At 38.5% G+C, this 17,461-nt stretch overlaps 2 protein-coding genes and 3 non-coding genes across 8 annotated transcripts in view; all 5 read right to left on the bottom strand.

Annotated features, from left to right (window-relative positions):
- Positions 1-36: 36 nt before the first annotated feature.
- Positions 37-5,724, bottom strand: LOC121299349 (40S ribosomal protein S17). Its single transcript, XM_041227059.1, has 5 exons — positions 5,633-5,724; positions 4,357-4,508; positions 2,697-2,802; positions 1,210-1,275; positions 37-160 (listed from the first exon to the last, which is right to left on the bottom strand). The coding sequence occupies exons 1-5, from the start codon at positions 5,633-5,635 to the stop codon at positions 83-85; spliced, it is 405 nt and encodes a 134-aa protein (XP_041082993.1). The 5' UTR covers positions 5,636-5,724; the 3' UTR covers positions 37-82.
- Positions 707-835, bottom strand: LOC121299402. The gene has a single exon (XR_005947401.1). It is a non-coding gene; the product is annotated as a small nucleolar RNA SNORA71 (small nucleolar RNA).
- LOC121299401 lies at positions 1,827-1,955 on the bottom strand. The gene has a single exon (XR_005947400.1). It is a non-coding gene; the product is annotated as a small nucleolar RNA SNORA71 (small nucleolar RNA).
- LOC121299400 lies at positions 3,454-3,582 on the bottom strand. Its single transcript, XR_005947399.1, has one exon. It is a non-coding gene; the product is annotated as a small nucleolar RNA SNORA71 (small nucleolar RNA).
- A 5,567-nt stretch (positions 5,725-11,291) lies between the features above and the next one.
- Positions 11,292-17,461, bottom strand: part of LOC121299010 (casein kinase I) — a 69,211-nt gene continuing 63,041 nt past the window's right edge. For all 4 annotated transcript variants that reach the window (XM_041226436.1, XM_041226438.1, XM_041226437.1 and 1 more), the window contains one exon: positions 11,292-16,049. In XM_041226436.1, coding sequence (XP_041082370.1) covers positions 15,995-16,049 — 55 coding nt within the window. In that variant the 3' untranslated portion in view covers positions 11,292-15,994. The remainder of the gene's footprint in view (positions 16,050-17,461) is intronic.

Here is a 17,461-nt window from a genome sequence, read left to right as displayed (position 1 = left end):
CAAGGTAAAGGTGAACAAACGGTAACCACCACAATCTTTCTTTTTTCCTCTTTATTGAGAACTGTATTTTACAAAGTTAGGTCTAGACTCCTCTGGGCGTTTTGAAGTTCATTCCGACAGTTGGCTGGGTGACCTGCAGGTTGGACAGGCTACCGAAGTCCTGAAAAATTACAAAACAGTATCAGCAAGCGGAGAACATGTCTGCCAACTAAAAAATGTACTCTGTCTCTACAAAAGCATGCTGCTGCAGAATACACAGTGTTCACTGAATCAGAAACCATGACACTGATGGGTATTGTTTCCCGTTAAACCTTAATATTACATAAGACTCTTAAGTTAACTCAGTCTTGACACAATTGATAGAAGCTGAAAAATCTATGGGCACACACCAGGGAGGGAAAAAACCCAAAACAAAATAAACAGACAACCCCCATCTGATTTTTTTTTTTTTTTTTTTTTTAACTTAAGACCTGCATGTAAGGACTGCATGTCAGGTTGAGGATTCTCAACACCCAAATATAACAAACTTGTGAGTAAGACATTTGCGATATGCAGCTTTAATATGCAAGCATAAACAGGAGGCATCTAATGGATTGACTGCATGGCCAAATAATTTAAATAAGACAGCACCTCATGCATTTATTTAAAAAAGTTAGACTCTTATCTGTATTACACAATTCTTTTTAAAGCAGTATTAAAACAGGCGTGTCTGAAAGCTACGAGGTCTGACAGGGACGAGGGATCCCAACAAACACGGGAAAGGCTTTCAATTCGCTCTCCCTGCAGTATCAATGATCAGGCAACAGTGAATACCAGAATCACTTTCGATACAGGGCACCAACAAATATTTACAACCAGTGTACATATTTATAAATCTATAAAGTCACATGCTTTAACATTGCCAAGATGGGAGACTATTTAGTGTTAAGCAGTGAAAGCCCCTTCAGATAGGCATCTTATTGTCTCAGGGTTCTTGGCAGCTAACATGCAGTACAGATTGGAAAAATGGCAGGTTACAAATGAAATGAACATTCACGGTTCCATGAGTTAGCGACCCTTTACAACGTTGAAGTTCTGTGCATTAAAAGGGGCTTTCCTTTAAAGGGCCATAATTGAGATGCAGCTTGGACTGAAGATAATGATCCTAAAGCACTCCACAGAATGAGTAGCATGCCTCAGATTGATTCTTTGAATAGGAACAAGACTCACCAGCAGCTTCAGCATCTCCTTGGTATCAGGGTCAACTTCAATGATCTCCTGGTCCAAGGCAGAGACCTGAAAGAAGACATTTCATTAGCAACCAGAGAAATGATAAAATAAGTTTAACTGGACAAGACATACTGTCACACTTAATCTCATTATCCAATAAATAGGACTGTTGAAATGAATAGGGCATACTTTGTAACTTAATAAAGTAGTTCTAATGTTAAGATATAGCACATTTCGCAGGAGATACATATTTCTATCTTAAGCAGTTTATCAGGAATTACAGAAATCCCTTTGCATACAAGTGTAAACTAAGGCTTTCTTCAACTAAAATCAAACAGATCTAAAGGTCACAGTTCAATACAACATTCAAACATGTAGAGAAGTAGCCTAAAAAAAGGAACCTGTCCCAAAATTCAGTTGGCGTGCCTGCTAACAGAACCAAAGGATAGAACCAACCAAAGGAACTAGGAAATTTGAACATATGGGATTTAACACTACATAACACCATTAGTTATATAATAAATAAATAAATAAATAAATAAATGTGTTACCCTATAAAATTACAACCAAAAACACAGTAAAAGCAATCATCTTTTACATGCAGCATTACTATGAAGTATCTGAAAGCTACGAGGTCTGACAGGGACAAGGTATCCCAACAAACACGGGAAAGGCTTTCAGTTTGCTCTCCCTGCAGTATCAATGATCAGGCAACAGTGAATACCAGAATCACTTTCGATACAGGGTACCAACATCTACTAAAGACTATCAGGAAGAAAGATCTGAGAAAAAGACCTTGCCGTATTCCACTATTGCTCTTAATTAGAACTACTTCCTGTATCTTGTATTTGCCTTTACTCATAGATATCCATATTCAGCTTTTTTGTAATTGCTCTTATTTGAAATCATTCTCATCCATTCATCATACTTATTACATGCTTACATTGGACTCGTACAAGCAAATAGTTTTATTATAACTTAACTGCTCTTGGTCGAACCAGTTCTTACATGTAATTTACTGCAGGCTTTTTTACTCATTTGAATTTTATCTTTTGCTACTGATTTTACTATACAGGTGATCCTTGACTTACAAGGCACGGCACTTACGACTCTTTTGCATTATCACCCTGCTTCGACTTTACGACATCGATACGGCATTTACAACATGGCGAGACCTGAGCCATGTGTCACGTGCGCAGCTCGGTGTCCTAACAGCAGTACCTATCGTGGTCGCTCTGACTTAGTCCAGCGTTTTTTTTTTTTTTTTTATGCATGTAACATTTTTTTTTAATTTATTCGCTGTTAATGTCTGATAAGAGCAACTGACTCAAAACGAAACCTAAGCTGTGAACTCTGCTAAGAAATAATACATTTCAGGGTTTCGCACCCTTCAAGCTATAGTTAAATACACTCCTCTAAGTGGTTTCTTTTAGAATACTGCTGACCATCACAAAAACACACAGCTGGAAACTGCTTGCAAGACTGACCTCAGGAACATAGTTATCCCTCCTCTCTCTCTCCTCCTCCTGCAGTTTGATGGAGATGCCTCTGACTGGTCCCCTCTGGATGCGCTTCATCAGATGGGTAACATACCTGCAGCAAAAGGGAAAAAAGAATTCAGGTCATACTGTGTGCATAGCAAAGTGATCATGTGGCGTGCATAGCGTCGATGTGCAAGAGATTCATCTTGTGAAGTTCGGATGAGCCAAGTGATTGTGGCTGCTCAAACTGCACAAAATAAGGCACACTAAGTTACAAGAACAAAGACTGTACTCAGGAACCGAAATGGAACAAAGAATTTAACCGAGAATAACCGAGAAAAGAATAGAACCGAGCCTTATGTTCTACGCACTGGAAGACATCTCTATCCAGGACTTTGACAAATCGAGTAACTGACACTTGATTTTGTGACTGGAAGATGTTACATTGCCATCACAATTTAAATGGAGCATATACCCTTAGGTGTAGCTATAGTCAGATACCAAGGTGGTATGATTCTCAAACTCAATTTGACCAATGAGTAAATTCAGACAACATGAATCAGATTACACTTATCGGGTTAAGAACAGCATTATTTAGAGCTTTACAAACTATGCCATTTTTCTAATTACATATCTTCTTGCAACACCCACTGCCTCCAGAATGCATTTGTGATGTACAGTGTACAATATTTGGGGAAGGTGGTGGTCATAGGATATACCCTTAAGACATTACAGAATTTTTCTTGAAGCATTATAACAGGCGTGTCTGAAAGCTACGAGGTCTGACAGGGACGAGGGTTCCCAACAAACACGGGAAAGGCTTTCAGTTTGCTCTCCCTGCAGTATCAATGATCAGGCAACAGTGAATACCAGAATCACTTTCGATACAGGGTACCAACAACTACTAGTTATGCAGTGCATTTGAAGATTGTCAGGCATCTTTTAAAGGGTTCATTTGGCTTGACACAATTAACCTTTCCAGGTTGTTGCCACCTGAGGGAATTAGTATCCTGCAAGTTCAAGCTACATAATCCCTACTAAATAATGTAATTATATGTATTAACTCCTTAGTAGAGTAGAAATCGCCACAGGGTACCCAAGTTTGCTGCTTGACTGCACAGATCCTTCCAGAGAGGAAATGGCTACCCCAAGGATTAAAAGTCAGCTTAGCCTCCAATCGTGTAACTTCACTTAGAATTTGACATCAACTAATCCAACATGAGTTGAATGTTAGTAATCTACTCTTGTACAATGTTAGTGTAGCACACGCAAAACTGACTCTCCAAAATAGAGCTGATCAGAATGGTTTAGAACTGACCTAAAATCCTGTACGTTTGAGGAGATAAAACCACTTGTGTTACCAGCAACAATTTAAAGCTGCACAGTCCCACAACCCTGTTACATGCACTTGCTGCATTTGTTGTGCATTTCCTCACTTTGTATTCTACACATGCAGTTTCTTTACATCCACACAGGTAGTTTCAGCTGAAAAGTCACAAACCAGTCTTCAATCTGCATGCCGAGTTCTCATGAAACTACTTGCAGCAGGTGGCAGTTATAAAGCACACCTTTGAGCTCTATTATAACTCAAGAACCATGAGAAATGCAGGGAAATAAGTTACTCTGATGATGTTATACTAAATATTTCACAGAGTAGAGTACCTACCCAGCAATCTTGTTGCGGAGTTTCTTGCTGGGGATGATGGCAATCTCCTCGCAAACTCTCTTGTTGGTGTGGAAGTCATTGCCCAGGCGGGTGTAATATTTTTCAATGATGACCCGGGCGGCCTTTTTCACGGTCTTTGTCCTGACACGTCCCTGGAATTGAAACGAAAGAAACCGGTTCAGTAAAAACCACAATTGACAGGAAAGAGAGTTCCCAACAAACATGGGAATGACTTTCAGTTTGCTCTCCCTGCAGTATCAATGACCAAGAAACAGTGAACCCAAATCGATTTTTCTTTACTAGTTAATTCCTTTTCTGAAGATCTGCCTGCATCTTGACGTTTCCACGAAATGCAAACGGGTCACCAGTTACTGAAGTACTAACACCTTTCAGACTAATCTGGTTTTATTGGCGAGGCTTTCGCTAACTAAAGACAATGCTAAATTAAGCTGCACTGATGTATAGAGACTGACAGTATTTCTATAGCACATTACCAAAAGGTATATACATTAGCGGTTTTCATATTTTAATGTATTGTACAGAACTCAACATTAAAAGCCAATGTTGTCTTTACATGTACATTCCACATTGGCCAAACACCGGTAATCTATGGACATTGTGAACTACAAAAATACATGCAAGTTTCTAAGCTGTCAGAAATCAATACTAATGCGACCTTTAATGAACGTGTTTATCACATGGATAAACTCGCACATAAATGCGGTTAACACAACTCCATGTATGTAGCGGCCACATTACATGTTTTACACATTAGTGAACTCATTCTCAAAACACTGCTAGGAATTATTTTTTTTATTTGCTGTGTCACGTGTTATTACATTATCTCACACTGCAAATACTAATTATTACTTTCAAGAACTGAATCAAGTTTAAAAGAGATAAAATATGGCTGACGAACACATCTAAACATTCTAGTAGACAGGTCTTGGTGCCGTACAGTACTGAAAATACATTATTAAACACTTTAAACATTTGTCAAATCACTGGTACAGTTACAAAAGCAAGCCCCGACCCTCCTGCTTCCACACTTCACATAATGGAGAACAGAGCGCCTTCCGACACCGAGTGACTGTCGCCCTCTCTTTTAAAACACGTTTTTACACGTTAATCGTGGTGTTTTTACCGCCCATACAATGTTATAGTGCGTGTTACGTGTTTAAATACTGCACTAAAGTCAGAAAAAAAATCGTTACGTGTTTAAAGCAAGAGGATTGAGAAGGATTTACAAAAGAAGAGGTTTTTCTCAAACACCCACCATGTTGGATCAGGCTGGTAGAAGAGGGCAGGGCATGCCGGGAAAGGAAGTTTAACGGGCCACAGAAGCAAGGGGACTCGGAAGTGAAATGGGTTCTGCCGCAAGTAGTGTCTTCTTAATTATTGTACTGACCCCTGGCGGTGGAGGAATAAGCATCATGTTTTAAACCAGTTTTATTTGACTCGGGGAGTCAAGATGCTAAATAAAACAAAAAAAAGTGTCAGTTACTTTACATTACAGAAATGCAGCAGTAGTATTTACATTTAAAAAAATGTATATACAAAAATTGCAAAACTCACTTAAAGCAACTGTTTTAATACACGGCAATTTCTTGCCTGCTTGTTAAACTGCTCGCACAAACCGTTCGAAAACGGCTACCATAATTTTACGGGAGAGCTCTCTGCTCATTGAACGCACCATTGCACACAAGTTAGATAAATCAGGATACAGTATAAATTGGATGTTAATACTGCAGCGTGCACGGGGGAAGGCAGCAGGGCTGGTAGGCAACGTTATCACACACGAAGGAACAAGCTCGATATACGCTCCTTGCGTGTGGATTGCCTTGCCTGTGTGATGCGCCTGGCTGCGTTAACCGAGGTGGCTACAATAACATCAGTGTTTCTTATTGGATGAATATATAATTTATAGAAAGTTGAAACTTTGAACAACCCCCTTCCGTTCAGAGGTCCCGTTTTTTGTATCAGAAGTGTCAACCTTACTTGGTCCATGTTTGAAATTTACTGTCAGCAGAAACGTACAAGCTTTACTTGAACAGTCTCCTGTTGCGTAGTTATTTTTGCACACATTGAGTTTTACAGTATATAGGCAGGAGTGTTTGGAGATGCACATGCAGGTCTGACCCTTGAGTTTGAAGTTAATTTATTTTTAAGATTTTTTTATTATTATTGTTTGTCGGTTTTTTACAACAATACAGCACACAAAATACAAAAACGAAGCAGGGAAAATGTGGTAATAAATATACCGAACACCAAAATAAACCTCAGTGAGTTAATGCGATTTGTAAGTTATGTCTGGAGGTAAATACTATAAGAAGCAGTATACTGCTACTTTGTATTTTCATTGGTTATTTTGGACTATGTGTGGAAACGTTCCATAAAATAGCCTCAAACGACAGTTTCAAATGATTGATAGATAGATAGATACACACATATACACACACACACAGTGCCTTGGAAAAGTATTCAGACCCTCTCACAGTTTTCACATTTTGTTGCTTTAAAGCTTGCAGTCATGACACTTTGAAGTAGGTATTAATATGTGTTATATACACAACCTACTCCACACATTCAAACCAAAAACAAAAATAAATAAGTAAATAGATAATTAATATGAAATAAAAATGGAAGTAATAATTGCATAAGTATTCAAACCCTTTGCTGCAGCAAACCTAAATTAATTCAGGTGCACAAAATGACCTTAAGGAGCCACACAATTAGTTGAATGGCCTCTCTCTGTGTGCAATATTAGTGGTTCTCATGATTTCAGAATAAAAACACCTGTCTCTGTGTGCTTCCTCTGTCCGGTAATGAATTTCAAGCAAAGACTCAACCATGAAGACCAAGGAGCTTTCAAAGCAAGTCAGGGATAAAGTCATTGAAAAGCACAGATCAGAAGAAGGGTACAAAAAAAATATCAAAGTCTCTGAATATCCCTGTGAGCACAGTCTACTCAATCAAGAAATGGAAGGTGCATTGTATCACCCAGACACTACCTAGATCAGGCCGTCCCTCCAAACTGAGCAGCCGGGCAAGGAGGAAACTGGTGAGGGCCAACGACAACTTTGAAAGAGCTACAGAGTTCAATGGCTGAGATGGGAGAAAATGTGCATCAGTCAACAATATCCAGAACACTTCACAAAAGTAACCTGTATGGCAGGGTGGCAAGAAGGAAGTCATTACTAAATATTAGCCATCTCAAAGCCCACATGGAGTTTGCAACAAAGCACCAGAGTGATCCTGCACAAATGTGGCAAAAGGAGTTGTGGTCAGATGAGACCAAATTGGAACTTTTTGGTCTAAATGTCAAGTGTTACGTTTGGCGCAGACCCAACACAGCACATCTCCCAGTCAACACCATCCCTACAGTCAAACATTGTGGTGGCAGTATCATGCTATGCTTCTCATTAGCAGGGACTGGAAAGCTTGTTAGGATTGAAGGAAAGATGGATGGAGCAAAGTGCAAGCAAAGACTAGAGGGAAAACCTGTTTCAGTTTGCTAAAGACTAAAAACTGGGGCAAAAATTCACATTTCAGCGGGACAAGGATCCAAAGCTACACTAGAGTGGCTTAAGAATAAGAAAGTGGATGTCCTTGAGTGGCCCAGTCAAAGTCCTAAAATATTAAGTTTAAAAAAAATGTGTATGCATCATTTTGTAATTTCACAAAATGGGACAACATAGGAAGGGTCTGAATACTGAATACTTTTGCAAGACACTATGTGTGTGTGTGTGTATATATCTCTATCCCTTACCTCTTATGATTTGATGATGTTTGCTGTTTATAAGTTGCCATTCTGTTTGGGTTGCCAGACAGACATGTGCAAACACAGGCAAGATCAACTCAAGTGTCCGAGGTACCTAGCAACCATCAACTCTATTGTCAGCATTACAACAGGAAATTCCATCCACAGTTGGCGTTTACTAGATGGCACTAGCTCTTACTAACAGATCGGAATATATTATGTTTAATGTTCATGGGCATAAGACTTGCCCTTTCCATAAAAAAAAACAAACAAACAAAAAAAAAAACATTCCGATTGTTCAAAAGATACAACAGATTGTGCTGTGTTTAGTTATTTAATTATTAAACCATGCCTCTAGTTAGAGTTCTATTTTTAAAATACTCTGATTATCTATTAGATGCTAATAGCTTGTAATTCTTTCACATACAGGTTAATCAGAGGGATTTAATCTTCTGCTGACTTTAGTCATCTAGCCAATTGTTCAATACCTACACCTACAGTAATTTAATGTTTCCAGGCAAAGCATGCCAGTCATGACAGTTACTGTTTGGAAGCCTGTTGCGTTTGAGATACCAAAGAAAATACGTGTGGATAATTAAGTTTATCATATTTCTGGTTTGTAATATAGAAAATCAAAGAACACAAATACTCAAGAGAAAGGTTGAGACATTTTATTTTACATAAAAAAGGGTGCAAAGTTGAATATCCCTTTGAATGCAGAGGGAATACAAAGTGTAATTTCAAAGGTCACATGTGATGAATGTTTCACATGAAGCCCCGGAAAATAGGCATTTTAAGACAACAGCATCAGGACCTTTTCTGGCAAAAAAAATAAAATAAAAAGGTCCTTCACAGTTGAAGACCTTTACCAGGTTAAACCGTTCAAATACATTTTAAACAACATTCAAATTCAACACAATAATATTATTATTATTATTAATAATACAATTAAGATCCCCCCCCCCCCCCCCCCCCCCTACTGCAGAGTTTTTGATGAATAAAGTACTGCAAGACACATTTTAAATTTCTTTTTCCTGGAAATCAAAAAATAGAATCTGAACAAAAGGCATTTTCTTTTATAGAACTGTTCCAAGCAGACAAGTCTACAATTTAAAATTGATTCGAAAAAATATCCAATGGCCTGTTTCATACAATTTACAACTTAAAACAAAGGGACAATTGCAGTCAATTTTCATAACCAGGATCGCACCAAAAATTAACATAAACAAATACAGAAAAGCAATAAAAAAGGGCAACATACACGAGACAATGAATGACAGTACATGAAGACATCTGTTTTGTGAACATCTCCCATGTTTAAACTTTAATTCATCAGCTTCTGTAGGAAATACAACATAATGCTCAGGAATAAACTCACAAACCTGCACTAACAGGATTTAACAATCCCTCTGAAACGTGAAAAAAAAAAAAAATTTGTCCCCAAAGACTGCTAACAGCATTTTAACATCAGGGCTAAAGAAAGATTTATTTATATGGGTTCATTTGTCTTGTGCAGCAAATAAAGAAGCTGGAACAGTGTAAGAAATCCCAAGTGATTGTATTTGATGCAAACATTATTTGATGTCTTTTGGAAGACATCCAGTGAATTTGGATAGCAATGTACCTGTAGCTAGAAAAAGCAAACTCAGTTAGTTCCATGCACTTGTTTTAATATCTGCCACTTCAAAGGGGGAAGGGGGGTGGGGGTGGAATTGCTCAGTACTCTGATCTGCCAGTAAAAAGACAGAAGTCCAGGGGGTCGTTTCCCACTTTAACTTTACCTGAACTCTCAGAGCATCATACAGCATAAGCAAATTTTGCAGTGTTTCCTATACTTCTCTGTGCATCTCAGAAAGCAACCAAACTTCAGCTTGAATTAACAATTGGTCTGGGGTAGCTGTGCGATTTCCATGGAGGTTTAGAATGCACTGCAGCACCATTGTGGGAACTCGTACAATTTACAGCAAAGTTACTTTGAATCTAAGAGAAACTTTAACCCATTTCACATCCAAGACCACTACATTTATTTTCACCTTTGATACCTGTAAGCCAGACGATGCTCATGAGAATATCTAGGGCAGCAGCTTACTGGAAAAAATTATCCTAAAGTCAAAACGGATTAGGCACCCTATGTGGTCAGTGAAATCTACTTCCAATAACTCAATAAAATATTTGTATTCCCACCTGTGACCACATCAACCTGCTTAGATTTAAAAAAAAAAGCATATAGATTGCTCTTGACTATGCTGTACAAGGCTTTTCAGATGTCTTAATCACAGGCTGTATCCAAGATTCTGTGAAAGTTGCCATCAAAGATTATCAGGTAACACTATTAAGAAATTATTAGTTACTAATGCAATCAGGTGCTAATAATGGTAGCAATCGAGACCATGCTCAATCTGCATTGGCTAAGTTAAGCACTTTTCTCTTCTGATTACCTGGATCTCTTCTAGCATAAGAGACAGTATTACTGGTTTGATTTTTAGCAAGTCAGATATCAATTCATATTTTTTATGGCAGACTTATTGGGGGGCCCAATTGCCGAAACTGATTATTTCAGTCAAAAAAGAAATCAGATACAGTAGGGAGATTAAATTGGTCAGGCCCAGGTGTTTCTTTGGCTTATGATTTCAGACCTCTGAATAACCCTGCACCAGCTCTATTGGGCTTCCTACTACATACAACAGAGCAAACCGACCAAAGCCGGTTTCTGACCCACTGTATACTGAAGACAAGTTATCTTTAAAATGACTCCACTGAGTATCTGGCTAAAGGGAATAAATAAATAAGGCAGCTTTTCAAGCAATTAACGCTGTGATATTTGAGCTTTTTCTCCCCCAATGGGTAAAAATGTTAAAGATGCTTTTATTTAATCATGAAACATGTCAAAGTATCACATACACCTAGTTGCCTTTAGCAGTTGCCTCATGGCCTTAACAGGAGTCCTACTCAAATGACGAGGTCTGGATGAAAACAGGCTTTGGATTTAGTAAGGGCACAATAAACAGCACCTGCCAAGATAGTAAGAGTTAGAAAAGTCTGTTCTGTATGAAATTTATTCCAAGGAACATTGGTGCAACCTCTAAACTAAAACAGAAATGGTGTAAACAAGAGACCAAAAAAAAAAAATAAAAAAATGGCTGTCATGGTTACAGAGGCTAACAGGACCAGACAGTTCTACATATTAACCTTAAAATGAATCAGAGGCACATTACGTATTGCAGCAGTGTAATACCATTCACTCTTATTTTATTTTTTTAATTAATGCAAAGTTTGTTTACAAGCGTCTCAGAATTCATAAGCTTAACTATACAACCCGAAACTACCCCCCATTTTTTTCAAGTAAGTCTCACATATAATTTCGACTTGGGAGCAAGAGAGTAAAACTTAAAACTTTACTTGCAGCTGTGCACATATACAGACCAACTTGCCAAAAAGACTACCTTTGCATGAAAATCAGCTATAGGAGTGTTTGTAGCTTAAGAAACATGGCCAGCTTGTCGATAAAGCACAACACTCTCCACACTTCTATTTTAGTAGGAATTATAAATAACACATTTTTAAAAAAAGAGAACAAAAGGAAGAAATAAAAAGGAAGCATGTTGGTAATGATTTCGTAGGTATTGTCCATTAGCCGTCTTGCTGCCATATAAGACTAAAAAGGCCATCTGTACCAGGCCTCGCACGATTACAGTACAGTACAGGATTGGTGTTCCTTTCAAGGTAAACATTAAGCAAGCAATGTAGTGCAGTCAAATTCACCAGCTGCTTTATACAGCATGGCCATTTGGGTAAGCAAAAAATAGAAGTTTACAATAATAATAATAATAAAAAAAAAACATTTTCAATTCACATTTAAAACAAAAATTATATATATAAGTTCATGTTGCAAACTCGCGAGGTGTGGCCATTACAGACATGAGAGCAATCGCTACTTTTAGAACTGCGTTCACAAAAAGGTAATCCTCCAAAACACATTCATTCTTGTTTGAGAAAAATAAGAAATGTACGTTAACAACCATGGTTCCCCCTTTCATTCCATTTTCCCAAATATCTGATTTTTTCATCTTTATAAAACAATTCCCAATGATTTTAATTTCTTTTGAGAGACATTTTGTCGACTGCCTGAACTGGGAACCGACACAACTGAGCTCCAGTAACATAATCAGATCAGCCCCCCAGGAAGCAGATTCTCCCTTAAATTCATTTCAGCATGCTTCTGTACCACTTCTGAAAGCATGTTGGTACATTTATGAATTTGGTATTAGCTATTTTTATCCTCTTTCAATAAGCACTCAATTCCTCTGCAATGAAGATTCTGTGAGGCATTTCTAAGTGGCCAGCGTTCATTAACCTGTACTAAATTACAAGATCTTCTCCCCCTAGTTATTCCTAGGCAAGCCTGTGCAACCAAGTTCCCGATACCCTCTTAATACTGAACAGTGTGGGGCATCAGAGTGCACCGAGGGTAACCCAATCTAGTACTGCACTCTGTTTAACCGGTAGTTAAAGTCTAAAAACACTACCAGCTGGCTCGTAAGTTTGATACAAAAAAAAAAAAAGTAAAAATGTTTCACTTTAATTTATAAGGTTAAAAAAATAAATAAAAGAAGAGTTTATCATCCCCGATCACAATCGTTTTAAAATGTATTATGGACAATATTTACAGAATAGAATTCTCCAATGCAATTCCCTCTGCAACATTGGTGTTTTAACATTCCATCAATTAGTCAAACACTTGTACATACACTTATACACACACAGACATGTTCCAGGAAAGCACATCAAAACTATATTCAAAGTTTGCAAGAGCTGTCCTCGAAACTTTTGGCAGTATGAAGATGAGGGATTGAGTCAAACTTATAAAAAAGTAAGAACCACCCAATAAGTCCTATGTATTGTTTTAAGCCACAGATTTACTTATTTAGTGAAAAATGTACAGATATATTTTTAGACAATAACTAGGCTACGAATCACCTATACCCAACATAGTTACTTGAGTCTCTCAATCAGATAAAGGATTTGGCTGTATATCAATACAATTTAGTGACACTAGGTGGTGCTCACGTTGGGGAATCGTGGTGGGGAATTAAATGTCGCATTATCTTAACGGTAAAAGCACAAATCAGGGCAACATTGCTGGTCTCAGGAGGGGCACAGGCCCAGATTAGCTGACAATAGACTGTTTTTTAAAGTAGGTTTAACTGACACAATGAAGCGCATACAGAGGAAAAGGGGGCACACTAACACATGCCAGAAAACTCCTCAGGCTTTCACACTAATGATTTCTCTCTGTCAGACAGGACATTGCCCTGAGCATCTATGGCACAGAAAACAGCACTGGTTTGAACCCAGTGCTAGGTGCCATGGTTACCATCCAAGCTCAAATATCCAACAGACAAAGTAATTACTGTGGTCAAAAATCACATACAGGGTTTTTTATAAGGGTTATAAAATAAGTATTTTCATTATCATACAGGTTTCTCTTAAACATTATTCATTTCTGATTCGCTATCTTGAAATATCGATTTCTCGGCAGCTGGTTGAGACGGAATCTAGTTTAACTTATTAAAACAAGGTGAGATGGCTTTTATTTCTTTATTTGTGTGGGATTTTTTCTACGGAACAGGTTTTAAAAACATGGCATCCCATCCTCCCTGGAAAAAAGTTTTATAAAGTGAGGAACTCAAGGTGTTCTGCATGGCTTTTGGTTTCCACTCGCTATGGACTGGGGCTCAATTAAACCACGTCTGTGCGTGAAACTGAAGCCCAGCACCTCTTCACAAATAAAAACAAAACGCAACAACAGGCAGCGCTGCATCCGAGCACCACTTACTCAGACCAATCAAGAGCAGCCAGAATCTGCCTTTACAGATGTGTTTGTAGAAACCTGGCTGCATGCATGAAAAGCTTATCAATTTGTATGGTACTGGCAACATTAATCAATTAGCTTAAAAATAAAATGCATACACCTTAAACTGCCCTGCATTTTTTACTTTCCTTCTAAACCCACTCAACATCACGCCTTGTGTACTACTAGCCAGACCCACATTTTATTTGCATGTATATACAGAATCACTATTAAGTATTAGATGCTGTCTTCTATGCAAAGGAAAACAGTGCAGATTTAGCATAAGTGTCCATGACCTTTTACCATTCCTGCTGCAATAGGATTGCTGTCCAAACTGACTTCACTGTGCCGGACTTATTTTACTTTTTTTTTTTTTATTTTGAGAGTGGGCATCATATGAACAGCTGACTAATCAATAAACTATGTATCTCCTTTCTTTCTTATCACACAAATAATCTCATTTAGCACTATTCCCATTCCGAATACAACAACCAGGACGTGTTATGTACTTAATTCTAAATACATATTGCTACATGCTGAGAATTAGGATCAAACTGTGGTTAACAGTGAACGAGACATCTATTAAATAAGCAATGGAACAGGCCACTCTAACCAGGGACCATATCAGTGTTACTGCTATTAAGCCAAAATGATATTGTTTTAATAAATAGTTGTCAAGTTTCTTGGAGGGTTCAGTTGTCAAAAGCACCACTGATTACCCACAACCCCTGTTCTTTCTTGGTGAAGGAAACAGCGCCACCTGGGGTCAGGGATGTTCAACTCCACAGCAATTATTTCCTACATTTTTTGTTCTTGTTCAGTTACTGGGTAATTCAGGCAAGTTTCAACTGGGGGAAGAAGATTTTGTTTCGTTTTAAACCCTGTCAGGTGATCTTTTTTTATTTTTGAAAGAGAATAATGCTAAAAGACTTTAGATAGAAATGCAAACTGCTGCCAGGGAAGGGTTTGTCTGTGTATGTGCCTTCATCCCCTCAGCAACCCGAATGCAAGATCCACACCAAGGCTTTCACATTCGTAATACGTGAACGGCTAGAAAATGACACAGGTGATGCAGTTTTCTTGCAAAGCCACTACAACCTTAAAAATAAAAAACCCATCATCACAACTTCTGTATTGTAGGGAAGGTGGGATTTGAGCTACTATACCATCTCCCCAGCCTGTCTGTCCGTCTGATACGTCAGCTTGCATGTTCTCTATTCGCACACAATCCAGGTCACCCCCCTCAACTCAGTGCGAACAGGTCCTGATAAAAAGCATGACTTTACTCCTCATGCAGTGCAGAGGGTCAGCTTTCTATTTGCATTAAAGCCTCCACCTAAACGATAGGCGTTCTGAAATAAACAGCAATCCTTTGGGGTGAAAAATGAAACAGTAGATCACAAATGTTCTCACAGTATATATGCTACATAAAATGTATGAAAAAACAAAACAAAACGTGTTTCTTGACTGTCAGTTTTAGTTTACTCTCTTTAATTGAAGCCAGGACATGCCCCTCCCCCTGAGACACAAAGTCTCGTTTACAGTGAGGTCCTGGGGAGACCAAGGAGAACAGGGGGAGGGATGTAGGAGGGCACGTCTCCACTTTAAGGTAAATCCTTGTCTCTATATCCCCCAGTTTCTTTCAGTGACACAGCAGGAATACCAGCCAGGAAAGCCGGAACAAGTCCTTAGAGTCCCCTTTTAGCTCAAACTGCTGGAAAAAACCCCATTAAAATAATAATAAATCAATAATAATAGATACAGTAAGTTAAGAAGTGCAATCCTGCCTGAGCGGTTTGTAGATCCTCTATCCCAGCACAAGGCTCAGGCTTGAAGCAACAAGACATCCATTTAAAAAAAAAAAAAAAAAAATTAAACCAAAAAGACAATTTCATTTCCTTTGGAGACGAGCAGATTGGAATGTACACACCGCTCGCACACACAGGTCCCTGGAGAAGGATGCTGGATTTTCTTCCTTTCGATTTAAAAAAAGAAATAAATAAATAAAAAAAAAATTAAAAACTGCGTCATTTGTGTCTCGGCGTGTTCTTCTTCCTTTTCCGCTTGAAGAAACAGCAGCACCTGAGGGAGACGAAGATGAAACTGTTAAAAAAGTGTTGCGGGTCTCGCTGCACAACACGTGCAAGCCGCAGTTTTATCCGAAACCTGGATAGAAATTTAAGAGCACGTAGCTTCAAATTATTTATTTATTTTTATGTCTCCTTACCTTCATGATGCCTGCAATCATTCTGAGTGGTTCTTGCTGTAACTACTCAATAGTACTGTATGTGTTTTTATTTATTGCGTGTTAGGGTGCTTTTACTAGGACCAGTGCTTTAGTTCTATTTGCCTGCCATAGACATGTCGAAGATAGACTAGATGAGCCAGTGCTTTTACAGATGTACGAGCCAGTGCCAGTTTTATTGGCAATACACTGCTGTGCACTAGATGGTGTGGGTGATTACCCATATAAAAAGACTCTTTGGCTGATCTAGCCTGCATTATGTATGTCTATGGCAGACAACTAGAACTGAAGAGCAGCTTCTTAACCCCCAGTCAAAACACCTTAACACAGACTTACCAAAATTCTGAACAAGAAACCAATAAAAACCACACAGAACAACTGCAGACAATAACTCCGAAAACAGCATTTAAAGCTACTTTTAAGGCAATACTAAACAAACTGATTTAACAATATCATACATATTTGGGGGCTGAAAATAATCAATCATTCTTGCCTACATACTGTTCATCTCTAGGTATACTTCTAATAGTTTTCCAAGTGTCGACGACCAAGTGTAGATGTGACATACGCATGGGCACCTCTACTATCCTCATACCAAAAACGCTACGGGTTTAGAAGACTGATCTTGATCCTCATAACACGAACACCAAGGGTTTAGAAGAGTAATCTTACTGTGGTTTTTTGGGGAACATATTTCTATGTTTTGAACCTAGTAAGGTTGATCGGCATACATGATACTGAATACTTGCATGTCGAAAAACTGTCTATTAAACTCTGTCGATGCTAGAGTAACTGCATGAAGGTATCACTAGAAAACTGAAGGAAGGGCTCAAGTGCTTTGTGAACTGTCCACCGATCTAAACAGATTGGGCTAGAAGAGATATTGCATCAATAGGTACAATTATTTTCATAAGCCTCTTATGTACCTCAGCAGCTCTACATGTATACATAAAAAGAAAGAAGAAAACACTATAGAGAACAAGTTTAAGAAGAGCATGCACACAGTGTGAAGAGAAGAGCTCCAGATGCACACGGTGTGAAGAGAAAGCTCCAGACTGTGACATACAGAAAGCGTCAGAGTGGATTACAGGTGTTCTAGACGTCTCTACAGAGAAGAGAGAGCAGGCAGACCGGCTCGGAGGAATCTACCCACATATAGGACCCTAAAAGCATTCAGTGCCAGCAACGTGGCAGGCTGCCTGGGCAAGCACAGATAGAGGTGCTTGTTTCTGCAGCATCAGTACACGAA

This window comes from Polyodon spathula, chromosome 24, assembly GCF_017654505.1.
Source record: "Polyodon spathula isolate WHYD16114869_AA chromosome 24, ASM1765450v1, whole genome shotgun sequence".
Classification (NCBI taxonomy): Eukaryota; Metazoa; Chordata; class Actinopteri; order Acipenseriformes; family Polyodontidae; genus Polyodon; species Polyodon spathula.
The sequence above is the reverse complement of the archived record's forward strand: the minus strand, read 5'-3'. Positions and strand labels throughout refer to the sequence as shown.

Excerpts from the sequence above, each read along its gene's own strand:
- LOC121299349 (XM_041227059.1), bottom strand. Across the intron at positions 2,803-4,356 it reads CTCCGCAACAAGATTGCTGG|GTATGTTACCCATCTGATGA; the intron begins GTAGGTACTCTA and ends CTTTTGCTGCAG. Across the intron at positions 1,276-2,696 it reads GGGATAACTATGTTCCTGAG|GTCTCTGCCTTGGACCAGGA; the intron begins GTCAGTCTTGCA and ends GTCTTCTTTCAG.